The sequence below is a fragment of the Lucilia sericata genome, unplaced genomic scaffold (genome assembly GCF_015586225.1).
Source record: "Lucilia sericata isolate MDLA Ls3-8-SP2 unplaced genomic scaffold, ASM1558622v1 Contig001480F_arrow, whole genome shotgun sequence".
NCBI lineage: Eukaryota > Metazoa > Arthropoda > Insecta > Diptera > Calliphoridae > Lucilia > Lucilia sericata.
Window position 1 is genome coordinate 64082 of NW_023995408.1, and position 13421 is coordinate 77502.

The following is a 13421-nucleotide window of genomic DNA, read 5'->3' on the forward strand; positions in this document are numbered from 1 at the left end:
GGAAGGACGCCATCATATGAGTCGATCCTCATAAAATTTGGAGGGCGAATTTACGATTACATAAAATGTTTTATGCTGATTTTCATTTGCGACAGTTCTCTTTTTAAGCGAATTGTGGACACTAATTCTTTTTTAAAGCTGTGTTTTATATAGGGGCTCGGATCAAAAGCCCGATCATTTAAAATTTCATCAGCGTATTTTAGGACAGTATAAAACAAAAGCACTACTCCGGAGAAACCCAATATACCATCCCTACTAAGGGTATAAAAAGGGCAATAAATAGGCATTGATACTATCGGATATCTATAATGGAAGTCAACCTGTCAATAAGATGGCGAGAAGATAATTCCCTTGGTTAGTGAACACGGAATATAAGGTGGAGGAGATATAGGTGCAGTATAGGTGCTCTATGTATCCTCGTATGGATCCCCATTACACATACTATTTAAATATTATTTGGAAACCATTGTAAATTTGGATATCATGGGTATTATTTAAGGTCTTTATTCTACTATTCAGTGCCTGGGATGGAAAGATTTTTATTCTAAGTATGTACTTTGAATTAATTTGTTTTTCTTTTCACAAAATGCTTATTGGAAAGTAAACACCTACTAAGAGTATTCATATTGCAATTTGAAATAAAACATTTTATTTTTGTCGGTAAATTATTAAGATTTTTTGAATTTTTTTATATTTTTCGGGATTTAGAAATCCCGAAAATCCCGGGATCCCGATATCGGGATTCCGGGATTTATTTAAAAATCCCGAATCCCGGGATTTCTAAAAACCAGTCCCGATTGGCATCCCTAGTTTGTACTTATGTTTATAACACCCAAAAATATTGGTCCTATACCCACCTAATTTTATGAGTCGGTTAAACTATGTCCGTGCGTCTGTATGTCCATGTAAACCTTGTGCGCCCGCTACATATCGCAATTTCCAAGATAATTTTATGAAATTTGGCAATGGTTGGTCTAATGGTTGAAATCGGTAAATTACTTCATTTAGCCCCTATACAACCGGACCCCCAGAATAGCGCTTTTAAGCTGATAATTATGTTAAATGTTTTTATATTTCTACAAAAACGGGAAAATCATTGTTTTATGTAAGACTAAATGATACTGCCGATTTTCGTAATAATCGGGTCTCATTTGACCCTATACAAAGTCTCCTTGTGAAAATGACTTGAAGGTCAAAATTCATTTATAAACCCTAGTTTATATGATAAAATTCTGCATAAATAACTTCAATAAAATGTAAATCACTGTTGCAATATTTTTATGGATTAGCCCTTGCCCTTTGACCCCACTTACAGAAAATCACCTTATTGTCACGAAATTGTTAAAATATTTTGGAATTAGGTTAATAAACAACTTAAATGGCTTATTATTCAAAATAATTGACATTTTTACATACTACACACTAATGTAGGGTATCATGTGGTCGCCATGCTCGACTATACATCTTTATATCTAATGTATGTGTATTCAAAAGTTTCTAATTTTTAAACTTAAAATTTTACAAACCTATTCATACCGCATGATTTAGAACACTCTATAGTACCTCCTTTAGTTTAAAATGTCCATTTAAATCCTTTTAAATGCTAATGAGATTTCCATCGATATGAAATGACGTATTTTTGTCCCCTGTTTTTGTTAATATAACATCCCCTCTGTTAATTTTAAATGACTATAAACGAACATTAACAATTTTCCCAATTAAATTGTAAAACCTTAATAGGAATGAAATTTGCTCGTTCGTCAAATACCTATGTATCTGTTCTATTAATAAATACAAACAATTTAAGAGGTGTGTTTGATTTTTTTTGTTGTATGTGTTATATATTTCATTTCATTTTTTTGTTGTTGTTGTTTTGTTTAATATGTAACATTCATTGACTTAAAATTAAAAATCTTTTAAATTTATTTAAAATTCTAAATATGTATATAATTTTCATTTTTTTTTTTTCATTTCATCTTCTTAGTTAAATAATAGTTTTTTTTTTGTTTATTTGTATAATAAATGTGTTTTTTTCATTTATTATTAGTTTATAAATAAATATTCTTGTTTTATACAAATAATGCTGCACGAATATGTTTTGTAATAATTTGTTTTTCAAAATTTTCTTTTTACATATTTTTGCACATTTTTTTTGTGTGTTTTTTTTTAATTTTAAAATTTAAATTCACTTACATAAGTAGTATTTTACTATTATTTACCTTTACAAAATATTTCAAAAATATTTGTTTGTGTTGTATATACAATTGTACATGTTCGTTTGTTAAATACAAATTTGACTTTAAAATTGTTTTTTTTTCAACTGCTTACAATTTATTGTAAATATTTGTTATTGTTATTTAAACGTTTTTGTGGTTTTCTGATCGTCTAGTAAATTGTTTTGAGTTCAAATACGTGTTTTATATTCATTTAACTAAAACATTGTTGTGAGTTTTCTTTTTTTTGTTAATCCAAAAGAAAAATTTAGTAAATACAACTTGTATAATTTTTTTTTTTACATTTTGTTTAGAATAATAGTAAAATGTTAAACAAATTAATGTACATGTTTTGTTGATTTTATGTTTTTTATAAATAGTTAAGATACATTTTAAATTATAATTAATTAAAAACTACAAATATTTGAATAAATAAGCGATAAATGATGATGTTAAACTTTATCATCTTCTAAGTTTGTTTTTTTAGGATTTTTTGCTAAAGTTTTTTTGTTGAAAATTTTGTATAATTAATGTGTGTGATGTTTGTTGGGGGTAGGATAGGAGGAGAGGGCTGGATTTTGAAATTGTTTTTTTTTTTTGGTATGTTGCATGATTTTTCGCCATAAAAATAGTAAACAAAGCCCCTCTAAAGACTTAAGTTACTATTTTCAAAATGTCTAAAAATTATGGCAAATGTTTTGAACCACAAAATCTATTAAAACTTAAAACAGTTTTGTCTATAGGTAGGTAGGTATACATATGTAAAGAAAGGTTACAACCTTAATTTATTAAGAAATATATTGCGGGTGGGGTTACTGACACATTTTTATAACAATCAAGTTTCCATCAGACATTATTTTGAATTAAATCAAAATCTAATATATCTATTTACTTGATTGAGATCAAACTAAAAGGGCATTAAGCTTGTACATCAAGGGTGTCTCTTAGCATACCCCTTTAACTCCTGTTTATTGGAAGAAATATTGTTTTCATTTCAATAGTAAAAGCAAGATATTAGCTTTATTTCAGTACTTGCCAGATTTATAGGATTTACCTTAAATCATTTTTGATTATGTCCCCGTTAAATCTGACTAGTACAGTAACCGACCAACTTGTTTTAATTTAATTCAGTTTAGAAATAAATCTTTAAAGAAATCATAATAATATTACCACATTCAAATGAAAACTCTAACTATATAGCATAAACATAAGTATTTATTTTACTATTTCCTTACAATTCTTTAACTGCTTAAGCATATTTGTTGTATACAATTGAAACAATTTTTTTTTAAAGTACATTTCGTTTACTTTTTGCGTTTGTTATTTCACAGCATTTTTGTTTTCTGTCAGTGCGCGTTTGAAAAAAAAAGTAATTTTTCTAAGTGCTTTTCTTTTTGAATGTGTAAATATGTTGTTTTGGGTGAATTTAATTATTTCAATCACTTGTACTACTGCTCATGGCCAAATCACAGTTTGGTGTTGTGGGTGCATCTTTGCAAATAGGACTAATGCCGGCATTCTGTATGGAAATACAGGATAACGACTTGGGTATGGGAGCGTAGGTAGATTGTAAATTAAGCCTCAGTTTGGCGGGTGAATTTCGTTTAAAACGTGTAGGTCGGCTGGCATTTAGCAATGATGTTGACGATGTTGTTGAGGCGGGCGAGAGACAGGAGGAAGATGTTACTGTATTTGAAGAGCAGGGAGTTTCATCTTCAGGTGTTACCGGTGGTGAGGTTAAACGTGATGAACAATTACTACTGGCTCCGCTACTATGACCACTATCGCATTCATCCATTTCAATGTTTTGACTTTGACATTTTCTTGTACTACTATTATTACTGCTAGTGGCCACATCGTCATCTTCGTCGGCAATGTCTTCATCGGCCATTTCGGCATTATTATTATCAATTTGACTAGATAAGTTTGTTGTTGCTGGTGTTGTGGGTAAAGGTGCTGAGTTGGGGGTGAGTGGCTCTAAAATGCCGCTTGAACGTAAACTTTGTTCCAATTCCAGCAATTGACCCATAAAGTTAAGATTGGGCGAGATAATGGGACGTGCTAATTTAACTAGTTTATAGGCTTCGAGCAGCGACAGAGATTTATAGCGCATAACATAGGCAATGGCAATGGTGGCACTGCGGGAAATTCCCGCATGACAATGGAGTAATACCCGGGAACCGGTTTTACGGGCATCCTCTGTAAATAGAAATAAAAAGAAAAAATAAGTTAATTAAATTTTTTTATATAAAAAAAAACTTAAAGTGAATCAATATTTTTGTTCCCAATAAAAATTAATATGAATCACATCTAAAATCACAAACCTATGTACATTTTCCCAATAAACATTCAGAGTCAATCAAGATTTTTGTTCCCAATAAATAAATCGTACAAGAAAGTTCTTTACTTTTTTATGACTATTACCCTCCTTCTCCGTTTCTCGTTTAACCAGTAGTTATTCTGCCGGTTAAAATAATAGAGACATTGAGAAAATGGAAGTTTATATTATTATTTTTTTTTAATAAAACTCAATGTATTGTATTTCTAAACAAAATTATTCATCAACAATGTCTCAAGTACTTATGAAACATACCACTTAAGTTATCTCACATCTAGATGATGCTTTATTTAAGAGTATTAAATATTTACTTCTTATGTATTTGCCACTTAAACTATAAGCTAAAATGTTGCCAGATGCTATAATATTTTAAGGGCAAAAAATAATCAATCAATACAACTCTATTGGGAAAAATGAAGGTTAAATGTCAAAAACCTCAAAAAATCTTATCTAGGAAATATGATAACTTAAGTATGACAATAAAACTATACTATGATGAGTCACAACAAAAACATATTGATTATTTTTCTAAGTTTAATAACTCTTGAAGTTTGAGATTACATTTTAAACTACAGATTATGTTTCGTGTTAAATAGATTTACCATTAAACCTGTGATTATTTTTTGGAATGCCAGTGTTACCATATTGCTATTTGTTTGTGTTTCCTGTACAGTACTGTACAGTTTTTAAACCTTAAAGGTTTATTGCTTGTACTCACATCACTTGAACATTAAAAATATTGCAAAATTTTTATATTAACTTTATTACTTTTTTTGTCAAATCATCATTTAACAAAAAAATGTGAGATTTTGATTTATAATTGTTTGTAGAAATATTACGTTGGATTTTGTAGCTGGTTTTTTGGTGTGTGTGTGTATGTGATGTCAATGTGAGTAATTGGGTTTTTTAAATTCGCTAAATGTATATAGGAGTATGTGGAATATTAATAAAATATATGTATATATAGTTTGATAAGAATGTTGTCATTCATTAAATTTGTCCGTAATCTTATCAGTTAAGAGCACAAAAAAGGCCATGTTTATAATAGCCTCTGTACTCGACTTAACAGTGATGATAATCAAAATATTTATAAGCAAGCATAAGTACAAGAATGAACCCTTATAGAATTATTCATAAAAAATAATGGGTGCTGTAAATAAATGAAAAAACTTAAATCTTATGGATAAGAGGTTAAGGATCAAAAAACTATAAAGACTGAAGATTTTCCAACTGAAATTGTTGTATAAAGTTGTGGTTTAACATTTTCTGTCAAAATACAACTCTGAAACTGGGGTATAGTTCCTTATTAATTTTGTTTTAACAAAAATAAATCAAATAACTAATCTATATTGTTTCAATACTAGTTAAAGTATTTAAATATCTACTAAAGATTATTATAATCATTTTAAATTAAATAAAACTGTGATAACAATTACATTGTGACAGTTTTGTTTGTTTCACAATTAATTTATGTTTTATAACAAAATAAATTTGTTTAGCCTTGTGGTTTGAGGCAATAGCTAAATGGTGTGAATTGTAAAAAAGTTTTCAAAATTTAATAATGATAAGAAAAGGAAATATTGTGGTTAAAAAATGTTTAGGTTAAATAACAAACCAAAAAGTTAATTTAAATAAATATGTATGTATAATATGTTTAATTCAAAATGTTTACCTTTCTTTTAATATTAAAAATTATTAATCATTTGCTGTTAAAAAAAATCTAATTTTAAAGATTTCATTTTATTATTAATATCATTCATCTCACTTAGTAATCTTCCCAGAACTTTTATTTACTTTCAAATTACCCGGAAAAGAGTTTCCCAAAGTTGTCGATAACAAATCATTTAAATTTCTCATCTGTATTCATTTCTCCGAAATATGTACATATTTGAATTTTTGCATATAAATGACTAATTTCAAAAATTGTTTATAAATATTTTAATCATATATAAATTACGAATACGAGTAATAACCTTTCCAATGATACCAAATATTAATGAGCAATTAAAAAAAAAGTTTACGTTTATTGTGTTTTTTGAAATTGTTCCCACGTATTAAGGTAGTTTAATTAGGTAGCTGTTTGGTGTTTCACTTTATAGTTGGAGGAACTCTAAAGTATGTAGACGACCATAGATTCAGACAATTGATTCATTCGTTGTTTGTTTTGTTACTCATGCTCAATGAACTTTGTAAATTTTGAAATATTTGCCAGATGAGTCAATTTCAAAATAATTTTTTTAATTTCAATTAACTTTGATTTTGTTAAAAATGCTATTTATGATTAATCTATAATGGTTTGTTTTTGCTTGTAATGTTATTGAGTAATTTGTTAACTAAATGGATTGAATTTTCTTCTGATTCATTTAGAATGTTGCTAAATTGTTACTCGATAATTTATAATTTAAACTAATATTTAGGATTCACTGAAGCTGTTTTCATAGATTAGGTTTTTTTGTATCTCTTTTATTGGGGTATTTTCCAACACCTTTACAATTTATCAATATGGCAACTCTTTAGAAATTCACCTTTCTTAACAGTGATGAAGTGAGTTAGTGTGATAAACTTAATGTGTCTCGACTTAGTAAAGACATTTACTAGTATATTTTGAACTAGAAATTGTTATTGTATAAATTTTATAAATTAGAAATAAAATCTTTTTAATTTGATTTCTTTTTAAACTATAATTGTGTTAATAGTTTTTCACCCTACTTTTCTGAAAATAAAAAAAAAAAAAACTGTTACAGAACAAATGAGTCATATTACGTACTACTCTTTCTGTGTCTTCGTTTTTTGTAAACAAACGCGGGGACAACTTTGTAAACAAAACAAGCAGGAACTGTAATTGACTGAGTGAAAAACAACAACAATTTAAGCGCCAAGACGTGATTTCATGTCTGGCAAAATATATTTACAATAAAAAAAATCCTAAATAAACAATGCATACATTTAAACATACTACTACTACATATTGGTGGGATGAACATATTTTTAAAGAAGACAAAAAGAATTCATATGTACATATAAAACGAAGCAGGTGCCAAATAATAACGTTGATGGTTAAGAGTGACGACACAAAAAAGCCATCAGCCTGCCCGTCAGCCAGCCAGCCACTCACTCATTCTCTTACTCATAAACAAAATAAACCGCCAAATGGCTAAAGCATTTGCATGGCGTTTGTTGGTGTGTAAAGTGTTCTTGTTTGTTTAAAAATAGCCTGCCTGGCTGTGTTGGTCACAGGATGGTTGGTTCGTTGGTTGCTTTGCTGGTTAATGGTTCATTTTTTGGCTTGTTTTTGGTTTGATGAGACAAGAATTATTTTATTTTCATACACAAAAATATGACTCATACAATAATATAACATTATAATGCCAACAAAAATAACAATATATTTTTCTTAATTTTGAGACTTTATATTCAAAAAGTGCTAACTCCAAAAAGTCTAGTTTTCAGGAAAGCGAAAAAAAAATGTTTAATTTGTATAATGTTGAACAAATTAATAGTTAGCTAGTTAGTTTAAAAGGTATATATGTACATACATCAAATTCGAAGAAATAAACCTTGGCCGCTATCGGGCCCTTAACCAGTGCCTCAGGTGGGAATCGAACCCACCATCTCCGTCTACTAGACTAGAACACTAACCACAAACCCAATGGAGGCTACAACAAATTACTAAGTTAAACATATTTTCGAAACAAGCATTTGCTCTCAAAAACTCACTTTGGCCTTAATTTTGAGTTAGCACTTTTTGAATATAGGATAACGATACATATTGTACATTACAATAAAATATATAACAATTTGTTTTGGGTTTTATTTTGTTTTGTGTGCTTTTACGTAAATATAGAAACAGAGTTCATACAAAAAAAAAGAGCAGTAAATAATAAAATATGCGCGAAAAAATTTGTATTAACGACCTTCAACTTGTGAATAATAATAATAAAACGCGTTTTTTTTTCGAAAGTAGCCAATACATGGTACTTAATAGGAATAAAATAGAGAAACAAAAAAGTTTTAATTATAATTATATATGATATTCCCCTCCCTGGCATATGAATGTTTTATTAAGTATAAAATATTTATAAACAAATAATACTGAAATGTTTATGAAAACAATTTTTTATGAAGTAATAATTATTTTTATAAATATTCAAATAAATTAAAAAAGAAATGTTTAATAAAAAATTTTAGCCCTTAATATTTATAAAAAAAGTTTAACTTTGTATTAGTCTTGTGTTTTAGGCTTTTTATTTAACATTTTTTTTGTAAAAACAAGTTTTGTGGTTTCTTAAATTTTAAACTATGATAAGAAAAAAAGGATGTTGCGGTTGTAATTTAAAGAATTTTTAAAACCCAAAGTTTTGGTTTCTAAATGATATCAAGTTTTGCTAAGGATATTGTGGTTAGAATAAACAAAATATTGTTTGTAAGAAACAAATATCAAAGTTTTGTTGATAAATTATTATGCTAATAAGTTTTTAAACTAAAAAAAGTGTAAATATATTTTGATAAACAAGGGAAGTAAAAAATTCTATATGTAATCTGTTTCAATAACGATAGTTAAATAGATTTAAAGTGCCTATTTTGTTGAACCTAATAGTTCCGTAATTCCTATAAAAACAAATTATAATAATAAAATGTGTTCTAAAGTAATCAAAATAATTAAACAGTTTCAAACTCTCCTTGTCTGATCCAAACTCTAATTAGATCATGAACTATACTAACATACTTTCAGTCTGAAATTTGTTTAACATAGATCACAACCCTAGACACAATTTAGTCACCTTGTTATCACATATGCCATCTGTCTCATCTGCCTTATTACGAAGTTAGAAAAATATCCGAAAAATATTCCAACTTTACCAGTTTGGGCCACCTGATTTTTTAGAGTCTTCAATGCAGATTCGCTAACAACTTAAAAGGTTACCTTTATATCTGTAATGATTTGACAGATTTGGAGATGTTGTCATAATTTCTGTAATGAAGACTATTCATTCATTGGAAAGTCTGGAAGAAATACTACTGTCCGTATCTTTACATTCCCGGCTTTAGGAAGATACTACCAGTATATACATACATAGGTTTCTCACGGATTCGAAAGTCTGGAAGAAAGCCTACAGTCCTTATCTTTGCATTCCCGGGTTTAGAAAGATACTGCCAGTATATACATAGGTTTTAAGTGGGGTCTTAAACTGGTGGAGTTTCTAAATCACGGATATCTGGTATGGCGGGAACCAGTTGCCTGGATGAATGTCGTTGTGGCAGTGGTTGAAACTTAAAATTCGAAGGAAGAATTATAGATCAAAAGACGGATTATTGGGATACTGCTTACAACGGTAATTGCAATATTCGAACTCCTCCAAGATTCTTAAACAAGAATTTTGAATAAATCTAGATTTAAACAATGAATTTGCACAAAAAAAAAAAAATTTGCATACAAAAAAGTATGCATTCATACTTCATACTAGATTTTATTTTGTCATCATACCATGATTTAATTTAAAACAAAAATGTCAATATTTATACAATTTCAAGAAACGTATAGAATATTTAATTGAGAATATATTTAATAATTCAATACTATTTGCATACTTTGCATATTTAGGAAAAAAAATTATAAGTGTACAACATAATTTACTAGTTTAGTTAAAGAAAAAAATTAAATTCATTCAATAAATATAATTAAATATACAGACAACAAATTCTTGTTGTGATATCAATACCTTTATAGATTTCTAATTTTCATAATAATAATTATTATAAGTTAATATTATTATTATTATTATTGAATCGTTAGTTTTAGCTTTGAGTTATTAATGGAACAAACATGCGCAACAAAACAACAACAATAACAACAGCAAAATAAATTAGATGAGGTGTTTTCAAAACATACAAAAATGTATGTAAATAGTGTAGAGTGTCTGTGTAGTATGAAAATAAGTAAACAAAACAAAACAAAACAACGAATGAATGAACGAACGAATGTACGAAAACACGAATGAACAAATGAAAATTATGAATCATCATTCATAATCATGATGATGTTCTTGTTGTTGCTTTTATTTTAATTTTTTTTTTGTGGTCGCAACACGAAAAAGTCGTTCCCACCGAATATGTATGGTGTATGAACGAACATCGTCATTTGCTGCTTCTTCTATTTCTTTATTTTTTTGTTGAATGAAATGTAGAAGACAAAAGTGGGAGGGGGAGTAAGAGGCGTATAGAAATATTGTGCTACCACATGCGTTTGTATGTTTGTCTGCGGTTGTGTAGTTTGTTTATGAAGCAAATACAATAATAAAATGAAAAAATAATAATAATACTACTATTGAAGAGAGTACACTTGAATTTTTTTAGTTTAGTTTATACAGAATTATGATCATTAGCTTAAAAGGGATGCCAGATGGATATTAAACATAATTAATAACAAGGTATTAAAAACTTCTATAGCTATTACCAGTCTAAAGTCTGTTACTTAGGTAAAAAGACATAGCTCATAAATCCGAATATTGATCCACATATGACCTGGATGCTATCGATACTATAATAACTTGGGTATCTATTTGTACACAATTTTAAAATCTGTTGTTTGAAATAAACTATCTATAAAGAAAGTAACCTTGTTATCCCAGCCGTCGTACCACAATACCAGATCTAAAGTCGTAATAATATCCGTCTTAAAGGCATTATATATTCGGAAATCTTAGAAACTTAATAATTTTTCAATCAATTCCCCATTTTACCGATTTTTTTCTTCCCCTTTTTTCGTAGCCAACAATCTGGCACATTTTCCTTAATCTATTATATCAGAGGTGGTTCAATTGTACTCGTCTGGGGGAGTGTGAGGTGTTTAAGACTAACAGAACAAAAAACATTTAGCCTTATTGACGAATGAATTGCTCTAGCTGAATTGTCGAGTAACAAAGATTATTAATAATAACATTCGTGCCGTGTGCGAATTGTTATTTTAATAAATAAATAAGAAAAAAAATCACACATATACACCGATACCATCCACCAAAAAAAAAAAGTTGTATGTAAGCAAAAATGATGACTGTTAAAAAATGCTGTTTGTTACTAAAAGCCCTCGAGAGTTTGGCCAGCAATAAAAGCAAGGAAATGAAAAATACAGGGTGCTAAAGAGAAAAAAAATCAGTTCTTGGGTTTTTTTTTTTTGGAAATGGTATGTTTCTTAGGAACGAGGTGGAACAGGATGTTTTGCTTTATTTACCAACCATTTAGTAGCTCATAAAAGTTTGTATAGGGAAAAATAATTAACACCTCAACACATGAGTGGAAAAAAATAAATGATGACTTAAGTCTATGTGGTCATTTATATTTTTGTAATGTTATTGACTTCCTAGCAGTGACAGATAAAGTTTTTACAAGATTGTTGACTTTTTTTAAAGATAAGTTTCTTGTTTATTGTTCCTTGGATACCAATGCTCGCTCCAATTAAAAAGTGATCTATAATTGTAACTAATACTTTTCTAACAATACTTGTATCTATATCGGTTATCAGTTTAATATTAGTCATTTTACAAGACCTTCAAGGCATTATATAATTTTTTCTGCTACCTTAGAATTGATCGGTTCAGATTCGATTATATTGGGTTTTGAGTCATGTTACTGATAAGATTTCAACCTATATCTTCCGAAAGATTGGAGTATATTTTAGAGTCTGAAAGACATCTTATTTACCTGGGTCCATTCTGTTCCAGGACATTATATTGCAATTGCGAAGAAAAACGTTTTACAGGGGATCTAAAATTGGTGGAGTTTTGGACCCATTTTGTACCTTCCGGTATCACATTAACAAGTTTCACATTTGGGATTATAAGTAAAGCACCTTCGGAGATCACGTGGTGGCTGAAGTAGAAAATCATGAAAAGGGGATGTTGGTTAAATGACATATACATGTGGTAATGCTTTCTATGAATTGTAGCCGATCAATAGAGTCTCATACGGAAATTTGAGGAATGTGCTGTCGAAAGAGGTGTTCGTGACTTTAAGTATGTAGCTGTCTTCCAAATGGACTTTAATATTCTGCCATATGGATAGGAGTCGCAGATTTTACTTTAAGGACTACTATGGTTATCGGTGGTATGTTATAGTGTTGTAGGAGAAGTAGCTGTCTCTAAAGATTGTCGCAAGATATTAGCTAAATTCTTATAAAGTTTTAGAGAGATTCTACCAGCAACTACTACTGTTCCTATGGGGCCTAGTTGCCCGTACTATAAAGTCCTGTTTTGCTTTACCCTTCAGTAATCAAGTAACACCTAAGTCAGCAATTGCCGCTTAAGTTTGTGGTAACAGCAGGCTCATGGCACGATCGGTATGGAATTATGTGTTAAGGGTCTATACCTATTTAAAGTTTAGGTGTTGTAACAAAACTTTATAAATTAATTTACTAAAAAAAAAACCAGATATACAAATAGATCTATTCAAAGAATTTTTTCAAAAATCGTCTAAATTACATATAGCCAATTTGTAGAAATTGCGCCTTATATAAAATAAACAATTGTTGTTGTTTTCTTCAACGGTTTATTGTTGCTTTTTTTCAGCCTATATGTTTCTTATTCGTATTTCACTACATTTAAATACTAAAAATAGTGAAAATCAATAAATTTTGTGGGGTAAATGTATAGTAAAAACGAGCAGACGACTGGTCGTTCACTCACAAATTTGTACAGAGCCCACATGTTGCCAATAACACTAAACCGATGTAAATACATTAAAACCCAGCGCGCACACAGACAGAAGGGGTGGTGGTAAGGGCAGGAGGAAGTTAAACAAAATGTAAAACGAAAGAATGAACGAGATGGTTCGAGAGGAGAAGAAGACGAGAAAATATAACGAAAATAAACAATATC

At 29.1% G+C, this 13421-nt stretch overlaps 1 protein-coding gene across 1 annotated transcript in view; it reads right to left on the reverse strand.

Annotated features, from left to right (window-relative positions):
• Nucleotides 1-2146: 2146 nt before the first annotated feature.
• Nucleotides 2147-13421, reverse strand: part of LOC119611556 (dual specificity protein phosphatase 10) — a 28026-nt gene continuing 16751 nt past the window's right edge. The window contains exon 4 of the mRNA XM_037967193.1: nucleotides 2147-4412. Coding sequence (XP_037823121.1) covers nucleotides 3649-4412 — 764 coding nt within the window. The 3' untranslated portion in view covers nucleotides 2147-3648. The remainder of the gene's footprint in view (nucleotides 4413-13421) is intronic.